The 23,165-nt window shown below is 37.7% G+C and overlaps 3 protein-coding genes across 4 annotated transcripts in view; 1 reads left to right on the forward strand and 2 right to left on the reverse strand.

Moving 5' to 3' along the window:
* On the reverse strand, positions 1 to 17,254 carry LOC106666440 (sperm flagellar protein 2-like). The gene is made up of 2 exons (XM_014393641.1): positions 17,125 to 17,254; positions 1 to 6,231 (listed from the first exon to the last, which is right to left on the reverse strand). The coding sequence occupies exon 2, from the start codon at positions 6,229 to 6,231 to the stop codon at positions 1 to 3; it is 6,231 nt and encodes a 2,076-aa protein (XP_014249127.1). The 5' UTR covers positions 17,125 to 17,254.
* Positions 1 to 23,165, forward strand: part of LOC106666473 (scavenger receptor class B member 1-like) — a 99,224-nt gene that overhangs the window by 23,728 nt on the left and 52,331 nt on the right. The window lies entirely within an intron of this gene.
* The window catches only part of LOC106666472, a 27,608-nt gene continuing 10,947 nt past the window's right edge, over positions 6,505 to 23,165 (reverse strand). The window contains exon 2 of one of the 2 annotated variants that reach the window (XM_024229083.1): positions 6,505 to 13,235. In XM_024229083.1, coding sequence (XP_024084851.1) covers positions 6,753 to 13,235 — 6,483 coding nt within the window. In that variant the 3' untranslated portion in view covers positions 6,505 to 6,752. Of the gene's footprint in view, positions 13,236 to 22,703; positions 22,929 to 23,165 lie in introns of those variants that run through there. The other variant, XR_001340434.2, reaches the window with a different exon arrangement.

Here is a 23,165-nt window from a genome sequence, read left to right on the forward strand (position 1 = left end):
TCAAGAACAGAATATATTTTTTCTCTCTTGTTCTTGGGCTACTAATTTATTTTCAATGAATTTTTCGACGTAGTAACTCATATTGAACCATCTGAAAACATTGGTCGTTTCAAATATAGTTTTGATGATTTCACTCTCTGCTAAAATGTATCCCTTGATGTATCCGTTTTTACCTTTACTTTCGTAAAGTTCTTGCAACGCTTCCTCAATCTCCTTCTGCCGCCATTGATGACTTGGAGGGAGAAAGTAAAAATTCAAGGCCAAAATGAAAAGGGAGACAACGAGTTTATAAGGGATGCAGACGTGCCATTTCGGGTGGTTGTATCTTTCCGGGTAAGTGGGTTCTGGGCTTAATTCGGGATGGATGCCGATTGTAACGTTGTCCGAGACTTCTTGTTCTTCCTCTACTTTTTCTTCTTCTTCTTCTTCTTCACCTTCGCCTACTTCTTCTGTAGTCGCTTCGTAAGCGGGTTCTACATCGGAGTCGATGTAGTTTTTTGGAAGTGTCGTTACTCTTATTCCTTCGGTCCTGATGATGACTTCGTGAACTACTTGTATTATGATTTCGTCGGCGATCCGTTGAGCGTCTTCTCTGGCCTCCACCTCTTCCTTATACGCTTCTGCGTTGATAAGAATACCTTTATCGTCCACGAGGGTCAGTGCCTTCATAAAACCTTCGAGGCCGTCTTCCCCTCTACAAAAGGCAAAAATGAATGATGAGTAGTTCATATCGTTCGGGCTCACCTGAAACAACCGAAAAAGTATTTTCTTTTTGCTTTCAATTTCATTTTCCACGGATTCCACCGTTTCGAACCACAGAGGAACGCTCATGAACTGTTGGAACGTTATGTTCTCATACCCTTCTTCGTCTAGTTCCCTGTATCGCTCCTTGAGGTATACCAATTCTTCAGCAGAGGGTAGAGGTACATTTAAATTAAATATAATAAAATCTCTCCAATCGTAAACTGCCAACTGGCCGAATATTTGTTGAAGTATGAATAAGAGGTCTTCGGAATTCAAGTGGGCCCATTTAGGTGGAACATACGGGCAGTCGGTTTCTGACGTAAACGCAATCATATCTTCTAAAATAGGGATAAAAGGCGATTCTAAAATTCCGTTGGGTGAAACGTAACTCAACTTGGTAATTAGGTTTTCGAGCTGGACTGTACTGAACTTGTAGTCCTCCGAAACGGCTTCGGCAGGTGATGGAGGAGGCGGAGGGTTCTCAGGGTATTCCTCGTTGTATTCCGTATAGAACCGGTCTCCTTCTAATACGAGCTTCTGTCTGACATTGGTCTCATTTTTGATCGCGTTCTGCAAAACTGTACAGAGCTGTTCGACAGCTCTGATTTCTCTGTGAAAAATAACGGCTATGTCGTTTTCGAACTGAAAGAACATCTGTTGGGAAAATTCGACTATTTCCTTAAGATCGTCTTTCAGTTTACTCTCTATCAATTTAATTCTGAAACACAACCTTTCGCCTTCGTTTTTCACCGCTGTGAACCATTCCCATTTTATTTTATCTATCTTGTTTAATTCGTTGATTTCCATTTGCTCGTAGTAGACTCCTTCGTTGCCTTCGTCCATCTCTAGTTTTACTATTCGGCCGCCTGTTTTGGTAGTTTTATTCTTTGACCTCAACAGCTTGAGTATAGTCATTCTTTGGCATTGCTTCGGAACGTACGAGACGGGAAAGTACATACTGAAAACCCTATGTCTTTTTAATTCTTCGGTGTTCCTTTTACTACTCGGAATTTTAGAAGAAGGCTTTGCAAGCAACATCACCAAGAGCTCTCTGCCGATATTGAAGTCGTTTATGTAGGTCCGAGTCCTGACTTTACATTGATACACTTTTTTCGCAACTTGTTGCATAGGCAAGACGATGAGGGATGTCAGTATATCCATGTTGAAAGAATCTGTTTTAAATATTTCGTCATTCATACGTTTGATGGTTTTTTCGAGCATATCTTGCATTTGAATTTTTTCCGGAGACCTTTTAGTTAACATCATACTGAAAAATTCTTCTTCCTCTGTCGGAACGATCCGTTCTAATATTATTTTTTCTATAGGCGGATCGTCGACAGTAGCTCTCAACATGGCTAGATAGTATTCGTTTAAAAGTTGAAGTGTGTCGACCGTCCGGTCTATTTCTAACTGCATGAGGCTTAAGAAAATGTTAATTAAGGTGCAGCAGTAGCTCAAAATCCATCCCTTTTCCATTAGTTTTTTCATCACGAATTCAGCCCTCCGCTTTTTAGCGTCCGACATCTCACACAATAAATTCCAAAGTTCATATACACGACAGTGCAATTCTAATTTCATCTCGGGATCCTTTCTCATATCGATGTCTACATCGTTGAATAAATTCTGAAATTCGGAAACTATCCTCGTCCTGTCGTCGGTGAAGTTAATAGCGTCTTCCATGACGTTGCGAACAAAATTTCTATAAGGAAAAAATTTAGCCCTATGCACTCTCAGCAGTTGCATGACTTGGTACAGGCCTTCGAGGTAGAGCGCTTCAATCAATTCCCATCTAGTCGCAAAAGATATTTGCACGTCCTGTGGTATTTCTTCGTTGGCGTACTCCCATCCTTGATCACCGGGCAGAAGGATACACGGTGGGGGTGTATGTTCGACCTTAACAAACGAAGGCACTTTTTGTACGACTTGTTCAGGTCCTGGTTTCGTATCGTGCGAAGTGGTCTGCTGCTTCCTATCCAACTTGTCTTTCGGCTCTTTTCCCGATTTACCGGCTTTGTCAGATATAGTTTTCCGCTTTGCAGATGTTTTCGATACAGATTTCCGCGAAACCGATTTTCGGGAAATAGATTTCTTTTTACTCTCCACTTTCACTTTTCCACCAATTTTCGGGTCAGTCCTAGAGACAGTCTTAGGCCTGTATTTTGCGCATATTTCCAAGTTTTCCAACCCGAATAAAATCTCTGAATCTTTTCTCGTCGGGTCTTCCACTTCATCCGTCTCGTCAAGTATCAAACGCGCGATTTTCGTAATGGGCAAATAATCTTGATGATGAACGATTGAATACAATAAGTCAAAATATTGGTAGAAATTGAGAGGAGGTGCTACTTGGGCGTAAGCGTTTGCACCGACTTCTTCACTTTCAAAATATGTTCCAAACCCCTTCAATACTGACATATGGGAAGATTTTTCTTTAGGAAGTTTAGTTTCTGTAAAATTAACGAGACACTTATTGATAAACGGCATATGAGTGGGTTGGACGGTACTGACAGGGTTGGGTCTGGGAAGAACTTTTGCCGTTCTGTAATGAATTAATTGTTCCATTGTGACTGTAATTATGCTTGTATCCACTACGACTTCGGGCTCTTTGTAGCTCTTCTTTTCTTCTTCGAGATCGGGAGGATTTTTCATTTCTGCCTTTTCGGGTGCTTTTTTGGACTGACCTTTCTCTAGGAATTTACGGGTGGAAGTTGTCTTTCCTTTAAGACCCTTTGGCGGTTTTTCGGAATTTTTGGGTTTCGACATTTCTATCTCGGGTTCGGAGGCGATAATTTCTTCAGGGGCGGCCTCCTCTATTTCTTCTTCTTCTGGTAACTGCTCTTCGGCCAGAGTTTCGGCCAATTCTAATTCCTTCGCTAATCTCAACTCTTCTTCTAGACGACGTTTCTCGAGCATCCTCTTGTCATGCACTGTCGGAATAACTTCCAAAGCGGTTTCCTGGATAAATTTTGAAACAACACCTTCGCAATTTAATATTTTCTTCGTATCGAGTTTAAGCGGAGGATGTAACGCGTTATAAATGTACTCCTTTGCAGAATTCTCCATCTGTAAGTTGACTTGAATCGGCCTTCCAGTGATAAGAAATTCTAATAGGGCTGCTTGCCCCACGTTGTGTGGAAAATCAACCAAAACAAAACCCCTGTAAGATGTTAGCGATTTCAAATACTCGACGATTAATTTTGCACCTAAAACGTCGTCCACTTCTTCTCCGTTGCGAATTACTTCTTGCGCTTGTTTACCTAATTTACCAGCTTCGGTGAGGTTTACACGACGGAAGAAATCGTCAACACTCGGGCATTGAACCGCCTTATCGTTTGTAGTTTTTGTCAATATAAAATCGCGAGATTTCTTTTTACTTTGCGATTCATTGTTCGATTTGGAATTACTTTGCTTTTCATCCCCCCTTTTAACACTTCCTCTTTTAGCACTTGACTTCCTACGTCCTTTGTTGTCATCATCCTTGTCTGTGTTTTTCTTTATAGAACTCGCTCTTGTTTTACCACTGCTTTTCCTCCGACTACTGCTTTGCCTCCTGCTACTGCTTTGTCTTCTACTGCTGCTTTGCCTCCTGCTACTGCTTTGTCTTCTACTGCTGCTTTGCCTCCTACTACTGCTTTGTCTTCTACTGCTGCTTTGCCTCCTCGCACTTTGTCTCCTCCCGCTGCTCTGCCTTCTTGAGCCGCTGGTCGGATTTTTTTTTGACGATTCTTTAGCATCTTTCCTGCCGAACATGATAATACCGACTTCTTCTTCATATCGATCTATGCAATAATGAATAGCCTCGTTCATTTTTATGAGAATTACTCCCGCGCCTTTCACAAGTTCTTGAAGGTAATTGATGAATATCGGATCGTAAAAATATTTAATAACGGTTCTAATATCAAAATGGTCAATGTTCGCAGGTTGGGGAGGCGGTGGGAATGGATATTTTGTTTCTAACAGTCGGTGAATGACGAATCCGTGTATGTCCAATGACTCTTTCCCCGAACCTAGTTCGGGCCAGTCTTCTATCATCCACTGATCCACGAGATATAAATAGCTATGTACGTAAAATTTGTTCAATGTATCCATAATGACCCGATCGAGGAGCGTTTGACTATCGATGGTCCTTATATTCTCGTATGCCATATCGTCCGATACGTTAGATCCCTCTTCACCCCACATTTCTTCGCTCTCGATATCCGAGAGTAAATTGACATCACGGTTCAAAAAGAATGGTATGCACCTGTAGAATAGTTCTTTCCAATCGTTCATTGCTCGGCGATTAGGAGAAATGCAATTTTCCCTTCTATACTCCGCCACGATAACGGCTAAATCTGCTATGTCGACTGCGATATCCCTACATTCTCTAATATGTCTCTCATGTCTGAGCCTCTTCTTTTCAGCAAATAACTTCTTATGCTCTTCCTGGTGGGTTTGCCAATACACTTTTAGCTTCTTTCCTCTTTCTCGTAAAATGGTGTTTTTTAATATAGCTCCCTCTGGTACTTCTCCTTCCTGTTCATCCGGTTGGATTATTTTTTTAGGCTTCTTCTCAAAATGCTCCAGGTTACTGTTATGAATCATAGCCAGCTTGATTGCGAGCTTCCGCTCGTATTCCGATTGTTCGTTCAGCTTTTTCACAAAATATTTTCCAAACTCCTCTCCATTTTTCTTTAAAAGCGCTGCCCATACATCGCGCAAAAATAGATTTTGCATTTTTAATTTCATCAATCCGTTTCCTATGTTGATTCGTTTTTTTTTCTGAAGATCTTGGATGTATTCTCGAGGGTCACAACCTAAAATCGCATGATCCGATAGATTCTCCTCAGCGTAAAGAGCCGCAAAAGCTCTAACGTCTTCCATTGTTTTTAAATGGGCGCCTTCCAAATCAGGTTTATAACGGAGATATTTTGGTGGTTCGACGGTCATTTCTTTATATTTTTCTCTTCTGAGCCGGCTTTCTTCGCTACATTTTGCAACTATCATCTTTCTCAGCTGGCTATATTTCATCGTAAGGCCTTGGTTCACTGAAACTCCAATCATCTCGGACTGCCGTCGACGGACCTCTTTGATGATAGTCGTATCTCTACACTTCGGAAGCTTAACAGCAGGAGGAACGTTTTCATTATTTTCCGACTGTTTTACTATCAGATCTATAACAAAACGATCCTGAAGTTTGAAGTACAATTCAAACAACAGTCTCAACGCGTTCGAATTAGATTTATAAGCGATTTGCTCCAAAAAAGAGCTATTGTAATAAATTCCAATCAGGTGGAACCACGGGCACAGTTTGTTGATATTGAGAAGTGCTTCCTTCGGCGAACAGTTTGCTTTCGGCGCAATGACACAATCTTTACCGATCAGGTTGTAACTTTTCAAAATGTTATAATAAATGCATCCATCATATAATTTGTTGCCTACATTTGACGAATCGAGGTTCAAGCAAATTCCCACCCTTTTTTTTAACCAATCTTCAATTGCCTTGGCCATCTAAAACCAAAAATAAACGTGATTACCTTGTTTTTTAATTATAACATTATAATTAAATTCAGAACATATATTACGACTATTATACAGTTTTATTTTACTTTGAAGTATGATACAGTCGGATTATAAAACAATGTATATTTAAAAACGATCAAAAGAAGAAAAGTACAAATCATTCACCCTTAAAATTTATTGCAGCCTAGTTCCTTTTTGGAGTATATTTTTTATTGAATACGCTTTAACTTAACGATTTAACAACTTTCAAAGAGGAAAAATTGATTATAATATTTGATGACGTGTTTATTTAAAAAAAAGAATACAAATGACATTACACTGCGAATAATTTATTTAGATTTTCGTTAATCAGTCACCGATCCGTCCATTACGTGACAACGTCCACCTGGATCCCTGCATATGCTTGCAGAAATTAAAGCGGAACGGATAAGGAAAGCTACCAATTCTTGGTCAATACAATCTGTTAAAGTTGCGCCAAATGCGTTTTAACGAAACTTTTTTCAAGTCGTCTATTCTGCTGCAGGCGTGAATGCCATTTCGGCCTCTATTTGTGTAATACACCTTTCCACTAGTTCCGAGATATCGGACCATTTATAGGTATGCACAGTTTCAAACATCTCTTTGAATATATCGTTATCCGCAAGATTGTGCGCCTTGATGTAACCGTCTTTTCCTTTCAGGTCGTAAAGGAATTTCAGCCTCCTTTCCATGTCTAATTGTCGGTGGAGGTGATCTTGGGATATTCCGTAGGAATGGATACCGGAAATAAACAGGGTCAAAGCGAGATTGTATGGTACACAGACTTTCCACCTGCCGTCTATATAAATACCAGTCAAAGCCACATCGGGCAAATAAACGATACCGTCGGTTTTGCATGTAGTCGTTTCTTCGGCGAGAGAGTCGGTGGAGAAGGTTCTGTCATTGCTGGTTTTAAGTATTTCTTCGGTTATCAAATACTCGTTGAAATATGATCCATAGAGTAGGTCATTTCTGTGTTTCGACAAAACCTTCACTTCCACTTCGTCGATAGCTCTGTTCAATTGTTTAGAGTATTCTTTCATGAGTTGATTGACAACTATATTACCTTCTACATGCGGAATGTAGGGCACCTGGTAACAAGCTTGGTTTTGTACTATTTGACGGCTGCCGACGAGGATCAACGCCATCATAAAACCTTCGAATACGTCTTCATCTTTGCAAAACGCCAACAGCATATTTGAATAGTTCATTTCATTTGGGCTGACTTGAAAAATTTTGAATAAGAGTTCTTTGGCCAGGGCCATCCGCAGATCTTCGTATATGGTCTCTCCGAAATCCCTGTCGAACCACAGAGGTACGTTCATATACTGTTCAAACGTAATAGTTTCATATCCTTCTGTATCTATTTCCATGTACCTGTCTCGAAGTTCCAACAAATCGACCAGTTTCGGCATTGGGATATCCAAGTTGAACAAAATGAAGTCTTTCCACTGAATTATACCAGGATTGCCGAACACGATGTTCACGATTGCCTCCACGTCTGCTCGCCTTAATTTACTCCATTTGGCTGGAAGGTAAGAAAACTCGATATTTGACGATTCCAGCACTAAATCCTCAATGATGGATATAAAGGATTCCTGCACCATGCTATAAGGAGATATGAAATTAAATTTTGTCAAAAGCCCTTCCAGCTGTTTAATTGTAAACTTGATATCCGATTTAACTTCTTCCAAGGATTGCGGCGGAGGCGGAGATCGATCTGGGAAAAGAAGATTACTCCGATCGATGTAAAACTTTCCTTTGTCTAAAATCATGAGGGGTTGAATTGGAGTTTCGTCTTCAATCGCAGCTTTAAAAACTAAACACAGATCCTCGACGGCTCTCAATTCCCTATCATACCTCATTTTAATTTCATTTCGAAAAAATTCAGCAGCTTCTATTGAAAATTTAAATAAATCATTCACTTCCTCCTTTATCCTGCAATCGACTAATTTTAATCTTACGGCGAGGCGGTCCAGCTCATTTTGTACAGCCGCCTTCCATTCCATTTTTATAAAATCTATTTCGTCGAAGTCTTTTTGTAGACTTAATCTGTGACTTCCAATGTCTTTGCTTCCCCGTTTTTTTCCTTTACGCCCACCAGTGGATTGTTTACGCGATTGACGTCGCCCTCCACCTGCAATAGATTTTTTCGAGGATTGGCGTCGCCCTCCGCCGGAAATAGATTTTTTCGAGGATTGGCGTCGCGCTCCGCCGGAAATAGATTTTTTCGAGGATTGGCGTCGCGCTCCACCGGTAATAGATTTTTTTGAAGATTGGCGTCGCGCTCCACCGGTAATAGATTTTTTCGAGGATTGGCGTCGCCCACCGCCGGTAATGGATTTTTTTGCAGATTGCCTCCTGTCCCCTCCTCCTGAATGTTTTTGAGACTGCCTACGACCTCCTGTTGACTTTTTTCTAGATTGGCGTCTTTCGCTCGTCGACGTTTTCGTACTTTGTCGTCTTTTACTTGTAGGTCGTGTTGGTGCCGCCTTCTGTTTACTCCCCCTTTCCGCTTTCTCTTTTGTCTGCAAGAGTATCCGCAGATCTTTTCCCATATTTTCGTCGTTGATGACTTCGTTCAAACGAGTTTGCGTTTGTCTCGCCTTCACCATCAAATCTACGAGAGTCCCTTCGATCGCGACCTGCAGCATGGAATTGCTGATTGTCACCGGGCTGGTCCCGATCGCCAAGTCTTCTTCAAAGATGATGGTACTTTGTCGTTGTTTTCTTTTTCTAGTCTTTCTTAAAACGATATCCGATTCCGTTTCCGTCAACGTTTCCGATTTGTATTCTTGGAGAGGCACTGCAGGCGTCACCAATTTTGACAGGGTTATTTTCTCTAGTTTGGACTCGTCAAGTCTACCCATCAGCATCGCGGTGTAATAATCGTTGAATATATTCAAAGTGTCCACGTAACGATCACATTCTATCTGCATTACATCGTAATAATTGTTTATAATGGGGTAACAAAAGGCCGTCTCCCATCCTTCTGGCAAAAGAGTTTTCATATCTTTCTTTGCATTTTCATATTTTTGAATAGTTAAATCGTTCAGAATTTCTTGTAACTCTTTCACTCTGTAATGGAGTTCCACTTTTAATTGAGCGTCTCGTCGAAAGTCGTTGTCTATTGCGTTCACCATTAATTGGAAGTTATTCACCATATTCAGTTTATCATCTGGTATTTCGAGAAATTCTTTCATCATGTTTTTAATTCCTATTCTGAGCGGTGACATTTTTTGTCGGTAGAGTTTTATTATTTCTAAAACGGAATGGAGGTTTCTGAGGTAGACGTGTTCTACGACTTCCCAAATGGTGGCCAAGGCAACTTGTAATTTGTCCGGTATTGGTTGTACATGATAAATCCAACCGTCTTCTCCCGGCTTAATACCCGTGTATTTGAAAGATTCAACACTTTCATCGATTTTTGGGGCTTCGCCTTTTACTATGCTAGACTTTTTAGTACTATCGGTTTTGCTACTTTTACTCTCCCGGCGACCCATACTCGACTTTCTGCTTTTTGCCGTGGCACCTTTTTTACTCTGCCTCCGATCGCTTTTTACCACAGATTTTCTAGTCGTCATACTTTTATCCGTTGTGGCCACTTGCTTGTTAATCTTTGCTGCAGCTGTCTCCTGAATGATCCGCTGGTCGACTATCGACGACTTCTTTCTAGCAGTCTTAGTAAACGTCTTAACGGGTTCAGCCTCGACAGGTTCCAATAGTTTTTTTTTGGCCATTTCGTTGGGCGTCTCGTGGATTTGCCTTTTTAATACGTCAATATCAGAATAACTCCTGAAATGCTTTTTCTTCACGGTCGAAGCTTTCAACGGACCGGATTCGAATAAATCTGCTGAATTTCTTCTCAAAAGATGTGTTTTTTCTTCAGGCTCTTTAAGAATTAAACGAGCGATCGACTTTATGGGTATGTTCCCGTGAACTTTGACGAAAGTTATCGGTATATTGCAATTCTTGAATAAAATCAAAGGGGATGGAAGTTCATTCCAAGTCTTCGTTTTTTCCTTGTCTATTAGCAAATATTGACTAGATTTTTCGGTGGGAAATTGAAAGACTTCAGTTCGATGCACGGGTTTGAGGGGGATTTCAAATACTGTAGAAGCCTTCCTTGAGCTGTTCAAAGTCTTACTACCAGAAGCCCTTGTATTGCTTTCAAAATTTTTGCCTAATATGCTCAAAAAGGATACAGGACCATCGATTATTGGTTTTTTAATCGGTGGGAGCAAATCACGAAAAATGGACGAACACTTCTTTTCGCTATTTTTCTTTCCGGCTTTTTCTTTTAAATTTGTTATGCAGGACTGGAAAAAAAATTTCTGCTCTCCCTGAGGACTTATTCCCTGTTTCGTCCTAGGTAATATTTTCGATTTTCTGAACGTCATTAAATCCTGGAGTGAAATGGAAGGTTCTTCACTTTCGATATCTTTTTCTCTTTCTTGATAAATAGGAACATAATAATAGTCGTTATCTATTACAGGCTGTTCTGGTTCTATTGTTTTCGTCGAAAAACTTTTTCTAAGGATCAACGTTTTCGAAATTTTCCGTTTACCGGCTACTTTGGGAGCCGAGCCGGATTGTACTTCCGAACTTTCCTCTTCCTCTTCTTCTTCCACCTGTTTTGATTTCTTTACCTTTTTCGTTTTATAGAAGAACGGTAAAAATTTATCCAGAGCGGCAAAGGTTTTTTCATTTATATAATAGGAGAACTTATTCTCGAAGTCGACAAGTAGTCGGGAATCCACCGATAAGGGAGGCTCCATCTCGTGGAAAATCATTTCCTTGTCGTCGTATTCCATTGGAAAATTGATATCTACTGGAACTCCGGTTATCAGAAATTCTAAAAGTGCAGCTTGAGAAACGGAATTCGGAAAATCGACGAGTACGAAACCTTCCTCTTGAGTCAAAGTTTTCAAGTATTCCACCATCATTTTTACGGCCAATACTTCATCTAAAAGTTCACCCCTGTTAAGAGTCTCGAAGGCAATTTTGCCGAGAAGTGCCGGCATGCTGTGTTTAAAGCGTTTATTTAAGTCTTCGATGCTTGGGCATTGTATTGCTTTATGGTGAGCCAACCTCGTCCTGAAGTATCTGGCTTTTTTACTGTCCATGCCGACCGCCATGACTTCACTCGGTACCTCGGCCAGACTGGGTGCCACGAAATCCGAACTGGCGGCGGTTAAATCGTTTTGCAATACTTCCGGCAGTAAAGTTCGTCCAAACGGAGTTATGTGTTTTTCCTTTTTGTACACCTTTAGGCAGTAGTTGACCGCATCGTTTAAGCGTACCACTACAACACGGAATTTTTTCAGAAGAGCCGAGAGACGATTAATAAAGTTTTGATCGTGAAAGTTCCTCAAGTAAGTCCGTATTTTGAAATGGGTGAATTTCGGCGGTTGAGGTTGAGGCGGAAAAGGATATTTGAATTCTAAAAGACGGTTAATGACGAATCCGTGTATGCTTACATTTTCCCTAAAATGGTCCATACCGCAGTTTCCCAAGTTCCACAAGCCGGTACAGTCTAAATATGACTTTGCGTGAAAATTGTTTAAAACCTCCTCGGCTACTCGATCCCTAACAGAAACGTTTTCGATTTGTCTAATATCTTTGTAAGTCATACGGTTGGTAATGTATTCTTCCCGGTTTATACGACCGTGGCTTGTTTCGATTATCGTGGCATCGGGAAACCCGTAAAAAGGGACACCCTTGTAGAATAAACCATTATAATCGGCTATAGCCGATTTGGACGGGGACACCCCAGCCGATTTGAACGTTTCAAACTGGTATATAGCCAAATCTATCAAATCGGTTACAATATCTTCGCAAGTCTCTCCCATAAATTTGCCCCTCTTTTTCGACTTATCTTCTTTAAATCTACGATGCAACTCAAGCAACCGCATCCTTTCATTATTGTCATCATTTTCTCGTTTTTGTATAATCGATTGTCGTTTCCAGTAGCCCTCTTCTGTTTCTGGTACGTCGTTGATCAATTGTTTCTGTTCGAAAAAGCTCTTGTAATTGCAATTCGTCCGAGCAAGGCGAAGACAAAGGTTCTTCTCGCATTCTGACTGTTGTCGGAGCCTTTCCTCGAAGAAAGCTTCGAAATCGCGTTCGCTCGTAGCCAAGATTTCCGTCCACATGTCATGAAGCAGCATATTTTGCATTTTTAATCTGAGCAATTCGTTGGAAAAAAAGTTCACTTTCTTCTGCCTGAGGTAGTTCACGTGTTCTTGAGGTGTACAGTTTAAAAACAATTCCTGAGATAAATTGCGATCGTCACAGGAATCGACGAACGCCCTAATCGGATCATTCCCGTTTCCGCCTTCTATAGACTTGGGTTCGAATTTCTTTGCGAATTTCGGAATTACAAGTTGAACAGATTTGTTCCTTTCAGCCATTTTTAATCTTCGAACCCGCACTTGCTCGTTGAACTCTTCTTCCTGCTTTTTCTTGAGCTCTTTGTACCTTTTTATAATTTGTTGGTGTGTTATCAACGGAATCTCCAAATGGTTTATCTTTTGTTTGAAAGCGAATAGAGGGAGCTGTTTCAGATTCTTTTTCACCTTGAACTTGCCGGTCGTTTTCGTCAATATTTGATTATGCATCTGATTCGTTATGAGATGGATGCAGTTACTGTCTTCCAGCCTGCGGTATATGTTCAGAAGCAACTTGACGCAGTGCTTCTTTTCTTTTCTCGAGACTTGGTCCAGAAAACGCGAACTGGGGTTGACACCGATCAGCTTTAACCAAGGGACCAAGTTGTTCAAATTGTTCTTCGCATCGTACGCACTACAGAACTTCTTCGGCTCCGCTATGGACTCGGGGCTTAGAACGTTATAACTTCTTAGCAAGTGATAGAAGACATATCCACTATAGAGTTTCTCTCCGACTGTATTAGAATTTAACAGAAGGCAAAGACCGACCCTCTTTTTGATCCAATCTTCGACTTTTTGAGCCATCTACCAACAAATGAAAAAAATAATTCTAAAAATTTCCCAATTTGCTCCTAATTGAAAATAAATGCTATTTTAATTGTTAAACAACTTATTTTACTAAGCTCGGTTTTTTTATTTAGGGAAACTAAAATAGCTACACATCTTCAACAATAAAACGTCAATACATATCTAATATTTACGTCACTATATCACTATATAATCATCATATTCAATCGATAACTCCCAGAAAGGCCACCACAGGATCCAGTTTCTGATCGTTTTGGAGGAAATGATTATCATAACATCCCATGGTCGATGAGGCTGGTTTAAAATATAAGATTGTGACTATATTATATCAACCCAGACACTACACAGTATTTAAACTATGGTTGTTGAGAATGGCAAAGCAATAATAGTATGGAGGTATGATTATCACATCACCGTGTGCTCGACGACGTTGGTTTAGTCAAGTCAATATGCTACAAATATGGTTATTAATAATGAAAAGTAAATATTTAAACAAAAATCCTTTGGGCCTGAAACAGTTACGAATGTTTCATGCTTTTTTATGCTTGGGAAAGGTATGAATATATGCTACGATAAGTTTATTCCAAACGATAGGAGTATAGCGATGTTGAAACGAGACATTCTGCACATCATTGTCAGAAATGGAAGGTTTTCAGCGTATTGCCTCTCCCTGCTTATAACTCTAACGTTGCGCATCCGATGTAGTCTTTCTTTGTACGTTTTTAAGAACGGCACTTTGAAAATTGTGACGGTGTTAAATTAATATACAAGTAGCAAGTAATATATTTTCTGCATGGGTTGGTGTCTTCAAATTCGACATACCATCGGTAAGTTGTAAGTTGACAGATTTTTTAAGGAATAAAATTAATTTTTGATAAAAACTCGTTACACACGTTTTTGTTAAGTGATTATGTCTTTTTTTCTCGAAAGTTTACACTGGTTGTCACCACTATTTCGACAATGCTTCTGTCTTCTAAATAACATCCAATTTGCCTGCACAGCAATGCATCTTACTTAACTTAAGAACTCATGACTTAGTTTTACCCCCTCTAATATATCATAAGTCACAATCAACAGCTCACACTCGCACTCATCGCCCGACTTGGCTCACAGCTGCCCGAAGCCCTGCAGTCAATACCGCGAGCTCTCAGTATAGCGCCCGGCACTGCACATGGGTTACGTAACTCCAACACAACCGTTACTAAACGGTATTAAAACTCTTGCTGTTGTGAGAGGTTATCAAGTAATAAATTTATGGGAGTATGTGAGGAAGTATGTAATAACAACACCCTGCAGCCAATGAGACTGATTTATTCAAGCCGACTTTTAAGGCTTATTATATGGTTATTACTCATAAGTGATTATTAAAAAAAAACAAAAAAAAACACCTATTCACCTTAAACACTGGGATGACAAGGTTGCATGTTTTACGTTTTGAGAAGCTATGAATATATTTTGAACTTTGTGTTTGTTCCAGAATTTCAGATGGGAGTTATTGACGAAATTAGAAAACGATCCCTCACACAATTTACATGAATGGAAAGTTTTCGGTCTTGCCTCTCCCCGCTTACAACCTCAACTTAGAGGCATCCGCTGTATAATCTTTCCGTACAAAGAATGGCTTCTATAACCACACTGGTTCACAAAAACCACCGACACTCACAAAAGCTTCTTAGGGCCACCCATCAGCCACTAAACAATATTTGAACTCTACTTGCTGTGAGGGGCATTCAAGCAATAAATATGTCGAGGTATGCGATGATAAACCCACCACTGAAGATGGCGAAATGCCTGAATGCTTCTGGCATGAAAATCCACCGAAAATAAAAGTAGGGTTGTTAATTTTTGCTGGTTCTTATATTTAACTGGTTTCTTCTTGTATGGTACTTACACGTCAAGTAAGAAGAAAACCAGTTAAATATATTTTTCTAGAAATTTTTCTAGTAATGGACTTGGTCTGATCATCCCGTCCCAGTCTTCAAGCAAATAACTGTTTTGCCTTACTCATTTTCTTGAAGAAAGGTAAAAATGAAAATGGTTCGGTTCCCATTAGGACGTCTCTATTTTCCATTAGGACGTCTCCATCTCTTCTTTAATCTTTGGACTGTGTATTATATATATATATATGGGGGCGGGTGACCAGGACCCGAGGGGTTAAAAGCCTAGGTAGGCCCGTACCCCATCCCTAAAAGGTCCGGGACCTGGTCGGCTCACGAGTCCTGCATAAACCTTTTGGACCTATTCACAAACCCCAAGATTTTGGACCATTTTATCTTGGGGAGTGTTTTGGTTATGTCCTCTCCTTGGAAAGTATCANCTTGTCCTTAATGAGTGAGCCATCGGTGAAGCAGTCTAGGCTACGATGGTCATCATCCGCACTATAGTTATAATCACAGGGAGTAACTACCTGAAAGTGCTTTTTCCCTAAAGGTGTTTTCACCTTTTTATCGCTAACGCCCAGTAGTTGGTTGCTGACCTTACTCAATAAATGTAGAATTTTCGAGTGACCTATATTGTTTCCCTTATGGTTCCAGCTGCCTTCACTAATTAATCTATAGCTGCTGGTTAGTGCTCTAACCTTGACCTTTATGTGTAGAGGTGTAGTATTGGTTATCATTTCTAGTGCTAGGGTAGGTGTAGTGGGAAATGCTCCCGTCATCATCATACAACCTAGTCTTTGAAATGATCTTAGCTTGTTAATAGCCCCTTTATTTTCTAGCCCGTTCCACCATACTAGGGCTGCAAATAGAAATCTTGGTAATATAATTGCGGTATATATCCATTTGGCCACCCAAGGTTTGATACCCCATGTTCTACCAACAATTCTCCTACATTGCACCATGGATATTGTGCCTTTCCTTTGCATATTTTTAATGTGGCCTTTCCAATCAAGTTTCCTATCAAGCGTTATCCCGAGGAATTTGATTGAATCCTTTAGTTTCAATTCAATGCCCTGAAATTTTGGGTTTTTAAAGTTGCCTAGTGATCTTCTCCTGCTAAACATTATCAATTCCAGTTTAGCTGGATTAATCGAAAGACCTTTATCACCACACCACTCGGATAGCAACCCCATCGCCTCCTTCATCAGCAGTGATAGAGTCAGAGGATCCTTACCCGTGATCATTATGATACCATCGTCTGAAAATAATTGGCTATAAAAGCCTGAGTTATTCAGAAGCTCTAATAAGCTATTTACTGTGATTAACCACAGAAGAGGGGATAAGCAGCCTCCCTGTGGACAGCCTCCTGTGACCTTGATTCTCAGAGTACTACTACCTAAGCACATATTTACCATCCGACCCTCTAGGTAGGTTTTCACCCATCCTATGAGGTGTTGGTCTACATTATATTTATTTAGTGCTGCTATAATGCATGAAGTGTCTGCATTATCAAACGCTCCTTCCCAGGTGCAATTACTATTGTGTTATTACTATTCAATTAGTGTAATTGAATGATTCGAAGTTAAAGAATACTAACCTAAACAGTGTAAAATGAACTGACGAATAGATAAATAATAAAAACAGCAATACAGAGTGTGTACAACCCTACAATAAACTGTCATTGCACTTTTACCCCAACCACGGATTGTTTTACTTTTACCGTTGCTTATAGAATTGTACTGAACTTAAATGTAACTTAACGTGCTTATTTTCCATGGTTTTAACAACAAAAATAAATCGAACGCACGACGAATGAAACATTTTCTTAACAGAAGATCGCGGTAGGTCCCAAAAAAACAGAGAGGACTTAACTAACAACTTTAACAATTTTCGCGATATTCTCAGACGCGAAATAGTCAAATCGAAGGTATGCACTGAAGAGCTAACATTTCTCGCTGTCAACCAACGCCGCATAAGATGGGCACGAGAACTTGAAATATACGTACCGTCAAATCAAATTGTATCTCTAATTTCGGAGGTAATCTTGAAAACGGTCCAATTTGTTTAGAATTTGTTTGCTAAAATATTAAACTACAATAAGAAACAACTAAGCACTACAATAAACTCTATGTGACACCATATGGAAATCTGTTTTGAGAATTTTTTATTATTTTACTTAAAAGGAGCTGTGAAATTTTATGGCTAAACCGCCCTAGTCTGTGTCGTCCTCGTGTTTTGAGTTTGCACTTGTATAAATTTAAATTTGCCATATGTTTACGATTTTTTGTTCGTTTTGACACGTCAATTTCAACCATCTCCATAATTCAACTATGAATTTTGGGGGAGTTGGAATACTTTTAATCAAAGAATTTTTTCTGGTAGTTTTTAAGTTATGCTTCTTATTATAAAGAGTTTACTAAATTATGGTTCTCGAAAAGTTTTCATTTAATCTTAAGCTAGATCCAAAAAACAAACTTTATGTTAACAACTGTAAACTTAAACTTGAAAGTCAGCAGCTTTTCTTTTCTTTAAAAAAATGAAGAAATTCTATCCACAGTTGAAGTTCTATACCTGACCATCAATTTTGGCTTTTGTAACGACCACTCCATAACCCATCAAATTCATTGGGTTGTAGATGCTATCACATCATTCCCAGAGCGAAGCAGTTCTGTATTGTCTTTCTACTTCATGAGTCATTGGCCAGGTCTGACACCAGGAATCACTACTGAAGTTCAAATTCTTCCTTCTAGTACACACCATCTTATCCTAAAATCTACCTGTCTGAGAGTTTCTTCAGTGATATTTATCGAACCTTGATCTCTTCTCTTTCTCTCTGGTGTTCTTCAAGGGAGCATTTTAGGTATGTTACTTTTGTACAGAATATACACTATACTTGAGCTACAAGTATAAAACTGTTAGTCTTACTGGTTACAACAAAAATACTTCTTCTAGCTTCTGTATAGACTTCAAGGCTGGAATTATACAAAAGTTTCCTGAACACTAACCCAATCACTCTTACTTTTGCTGATGATTCAGCTATCTGCTCTGTAAACCTTGATCCTGCCCAAGGAGTTCAATCCTTCCAAGCCCTCTCCTTACATTAGAACCATGGTTCCATAGATGGAGAATAAAGGAATATAATAGGCCTCACGACCAACTGTGTTCACAAAGCCATTCATCGAGTTAATGTCAAGTAGTCAAAGAAGCTGCCTAATGTTTATATACATTACATTTACATTTAACACACCGCTCATGTTGTAACCTATCTGCTTTGCCTATAATATATAGGTAATTACTTGCATAAATTAATGCAGTTGTAGATTAATAATAATAATAACATTAATATAAATGTTTGTAGACAGAAAATTGTGTATTCATTCTATCGCCCATCCCATTTCAGTAAGTATGATGATAGCATTACTATCATTTAGTACAGAAAGTACTACATAATCTTTCTTAAAAATTATTTTGTACATCGAACATACAATTTTTTTTTGTATATATCTGTTCTTATTGTCAGGCGAAATCATTTTCTATCTCTTTTTACATCTGCCTATCTGTTGTTCTAACAGTCTTTTGCAATGAAAAAAAATATTACAATATGTATATACACATAGTAAATGTGTAATCGTAATCTTATCTCTATTACATACTTGCATTTCACACTTGCATATTTTCTCCGCTTCATGTACAAAATATGGAATCATGAATTTCTAACCTAATCTAACCCTAACCCATTCAGAGTCCCCTGGTATGTACATGAAAATGGTCCCAACAAAAACATATTCATGTTAAAAAAAGAAACAAAAGATGTGTTTAATAGAGAAATTTAATTAGCAATAAGTACAGCAGTAGTGAGTCTAGGCAGCAGTCTAAATTAATGCTCTAAATTTAAGCTTGCTAAAGTCAAAAATTAATGTTGGTCTATGTAATGAATCAGCAGTTTCTGAATAGTATTAGTCCTTTTTTTGTTTTCATTTGCCTTTCTATGATTTTTGGATCAAGCTAATAAGTTTATGTCACCATGTTTACTAGATGATTTTTTGTACGAGGGTATTTCAACTACAAGGTTAAATGAATGTTTTGGGAAAAACAAACAAAAAAACATTTGTAAGTACGTCGGGTTTCAATACAGGGCGCTGCTGAATTCAAACCTGGGACCTTTACCTTACAGTGATGAGCACCTAAATCGTTTTGGCCACCGACACCCTTAGGAGGATTCTACTGCCTCTGTGCATACAACATAAAAACTGATTTTTTTGATTTCTATATTTTTGTGTTGTTTTCCATTTAGGCTTGGAAAGTTTCTTTTATTTACACTTATCTACAATTATAATTAATCTGGTTAAAAATAAATTAATCAGCCCAACACATGGATGGGACGCAGATTAACAACCTAAACATCTGTAAGAATAACTCAATTTTTTATTTATTTCTAAAGACAGTGTATCATTTGATTATTACATGCCAAAACAACATTACTGTAGTTCATAGAAATCATAAACATGTCAATAATTCTTTTTTTGCTATTATTTAGTCGAATATTAGTACACAAAAAGAACATTCAATCTACATTTTAAAATTACATTTTATAACCTTGTTTTACTGGAGTTATCTAATTTTTGAGATTATTTCAACCCTCAAGTTTGAACTTCGCTACATACTTTAGTCATAAAATATATTAATTTATTAAATTAGAAGTTATATATACAACACAACTTTCAATTCAAATAAAATTATAACTATACAATATAAGCACTGTATGGCATGGAATATTCAGTCTGTGGAGGTTAATGAACAAAACAAATAATAAAGAAGAAAATTAAATTAAAGAACATAGAACATAAAAGTAAAGCCAAAACTGAAATACAATTATAAAACCTGTTTAAAATTTGAATTTTTTAACAAACTCATACCTCTCCATAATATTTTATAAGTGGGTTTGGTTCAGAATTTAGCACAATGATGAGCTGAATTTATTTTAATTTATAGCACTCAGCAAGGAAGTGAAACACTGTTTTAAATAATAAGTAGATGTTATATAAAAGCCATTAACCATAAATATGAGCATCATCGATTCATTATGTTACATTGTCAATGAAGCAGTGATAATGTTTCATAATTGTAAACTAAATTATGTATTATATTATGTAAATTTAATCACATGTAATAAAATTATGTCATGAAATGTTTTTTTTCTGACTTTCTATTTTTAACAATACAGTGTGGAATCCACAATGCAAGAAAGTTAACTTTTAAATAGAATTGTATAAATGTACAATATAAAATCTATAATATTTAATATATAATATTATACTATAAATTTAAAATATAAATTTAAATAGGACCAAACTGGGCACTTTTAAGCCAAAACTGCTGAAGAGGGCGAGCACTAGCAGCTCAAAATCGATACATTTAAAAGTAGATGTTTTTATGAAATTGTGTTTTTGGTTGTGGAATCAATGGAATAGAATATACAAGATAAAAAATAAAAAATAAAATTAACCTGTCGAAGAAAAAATAACAACAAAAATATTATCAATGTATAATGATATAGTTTTTATTTAAATATACTTTGTTTTGCAGCATGTAGTCAGTTTTGCATTTCTCACACTGATGAAATGTAATTGGGAACAGAGTGTATATCAAGACCATAGTTTGGGTGAGATCAGTGCAGTTAATCTAATAAGTGTCAGACCAGTATGATTACATGCAACCTAACTATGAATAAAATGTGAGATGGTTTAATGCCAAAACGCACAGACCAACACACTTAGGACATGCTGACCAAGGTGATTGGTAATGATCAAAATACAGGTTCATCCAATCCATCCATCTTGCAGACACAAAGAAATCTCACAATTTAAAGTTGGAGTTTCTATCGACCTGCCGTAATTAAATTTTTATACTCGGGGTATCTTCATAAGGTCTCATTGATGAAAAAGTAGACATATAGGGTTCCACCAAGCTATTGGTAATTTATATCACCATCCTCAACGCCTATTTTTGGAACAAATACAAACTTAAAGTTAATACCATTTTTGTTTAAGCTTCTTCAATATTCAATAAATATGTCCTGAGGATGGTGATATAAATTGCTGAAAGCTTGGTGGATCCCAATATGTCTACTTTTTCATCAATGCGAAGTACCCCAAGTATAACAACTCACAATTTAAGACAAAAATGTAATTTACTTTAATGCTGAACTATAAATGAAGTGGTAACATTAAAAAAGTAATTGTTACAATATTGAAACATAATTCCATAATTGAAAAATGGCAAAAAGGAGGGAAAACTCAAAAGGTGGGGTTCAGATAGGAAGTTGGTGTCCGAGTGGATCGAGGTCACGATAGCTCAAGTGGTAGAGCAGCGGCGTATTCTAGCCGAAGATCGTGGGTTCGAATCCCGCTCGTGCCATTGACTTTTTTATCTCAACTAAAAACCTTAATTAATTGAAACATCATGTTATCTTTTCCTTGGACAGTACATGATTAGCTTGTTTCTTCGTTGGTCTTGACCAATATGAGGTACTAAACCATCATCAATTTCTCCCATTCTAAACTTATTGCTAGATGAAAATTAACGACCACTTTGTTTGAATGACATAGTAAAACAGGAATGACATAATTGATCATTCCTGCATAAAGTGTTTTAGTAAATTGTTAACATATATCATTGACTATCGGATTATTGACTTGACATATTTTAGTGAAGAAGGTCGTGTTATAAATACACAAATGAACTTTTTTGATACTATTTATAAACGAAGGAAACGAGGGTTTAGTTATAATTAATTTTTTTTTTTTAACGAGGGTTCGCATCAGCAGAGGTCATATAAACCCTCAGGGTGCCGGTGTTTTTGAAAAAAATTATTTTTAACAACCTTATAAGGTCCCCCTTTGTACATATGTTTAATTTTTTCGCCTTTTTCTGTCTACTGTCAGTTTTCTGTCTGTTATTATTTATTAATTAATAAATTAAGCAGTTGCTTTGGTTTTCTTACTTGTTATTATGATCTGAGGTACTTTGCATAGTCGATGAACCAAAACGCCGGCTTGGTCTTCGTCACCTAGCCTGATGTTATTTTAAACCAGTTTTTTAAAAAATATTTATTTTGACAATTAATCCATTGGGATAAACCTTGCCTTACCCATTCTTTCGTTGGCTAATCCATAACCCGTTCTTTTGGTTATGGCGAAGTTCAGAGTCTTAAGACCGTCGGTATGAAGTCAGTAAATAACCGGTTTAACTCCGAACGGGAGTAATACTTTTCCGATAGTCATAAGTACCTTTTGAAATGGACTAAATGTGAAGTGAAAATGTTCATCATGTACAAAACAGTATAAAATTCAGGAAGCTGATGGGTATTGGTAACCCTCCTACCGGATCTTACATAAATAGTCATCCTTATACAACAACATTGAGGAAATAACCCAATTTCGTGTAGATTTAAGGGCTTCGGGTGACAATTCAGTTGAAAATAGCTTATATTATTCTATCACGGCGATCATATAATGTTTCTAAATATTAAATAACACTATATATTCGACTATACATAGTTATAAATGTACGTATGATACAAAGTTTGAAAAATGTGACAGTCAATGTTTTTCCATTTAGATAAAGACTTTCGTGAGTTATTTACTTTAAACATAAATTTGATTTGTTGATTTATACTTTTTTTTCGCTCGATCACTTCCTGATGAAGATAAAATCGATTCGAAGTGTTTTGACTTCAAGGTGGATCGTTTATGTAAGGATCTAAACTTGAAATTGGACACTGAAGTTCAATCAAAGTTGAATCGAGAATCTAAAATAAAATAAATTTCATTAAAACTTTATGTCGAAACTATACCATTTACTACACTGGCACTGGTGTTACAGCAAAACATTTTAATATTTATTATATTGATGAAGGTTATCTACAATTTAGCTTACAGAATCTGGATAAATAATAATTTTCATGTCCTCTAGCATCATGGTAATGATAAAATCGCTAAGCGAAATCTTTTTGCAAAATAATAAAAGCTCTGTTATCTTTTTAATC

The sequence above is a fragment of the Cimex lectularius genome, unplaced genomic scaffold (assembly GCF_000648675.2).
Source record: "Cimex lectularius strain Harlan isolate CLEC.00 unplaced genomic scaffold, Clec_2.1 scaffold289, whole genome shotgun sequence".
In the NCBI taxonomy this organism is placed as follows: Eukaryota; Metazoa; Arthropoda; class Insecta; order Hemiptera; family Cimicidae; genus Cimex; species Cimex lectularius.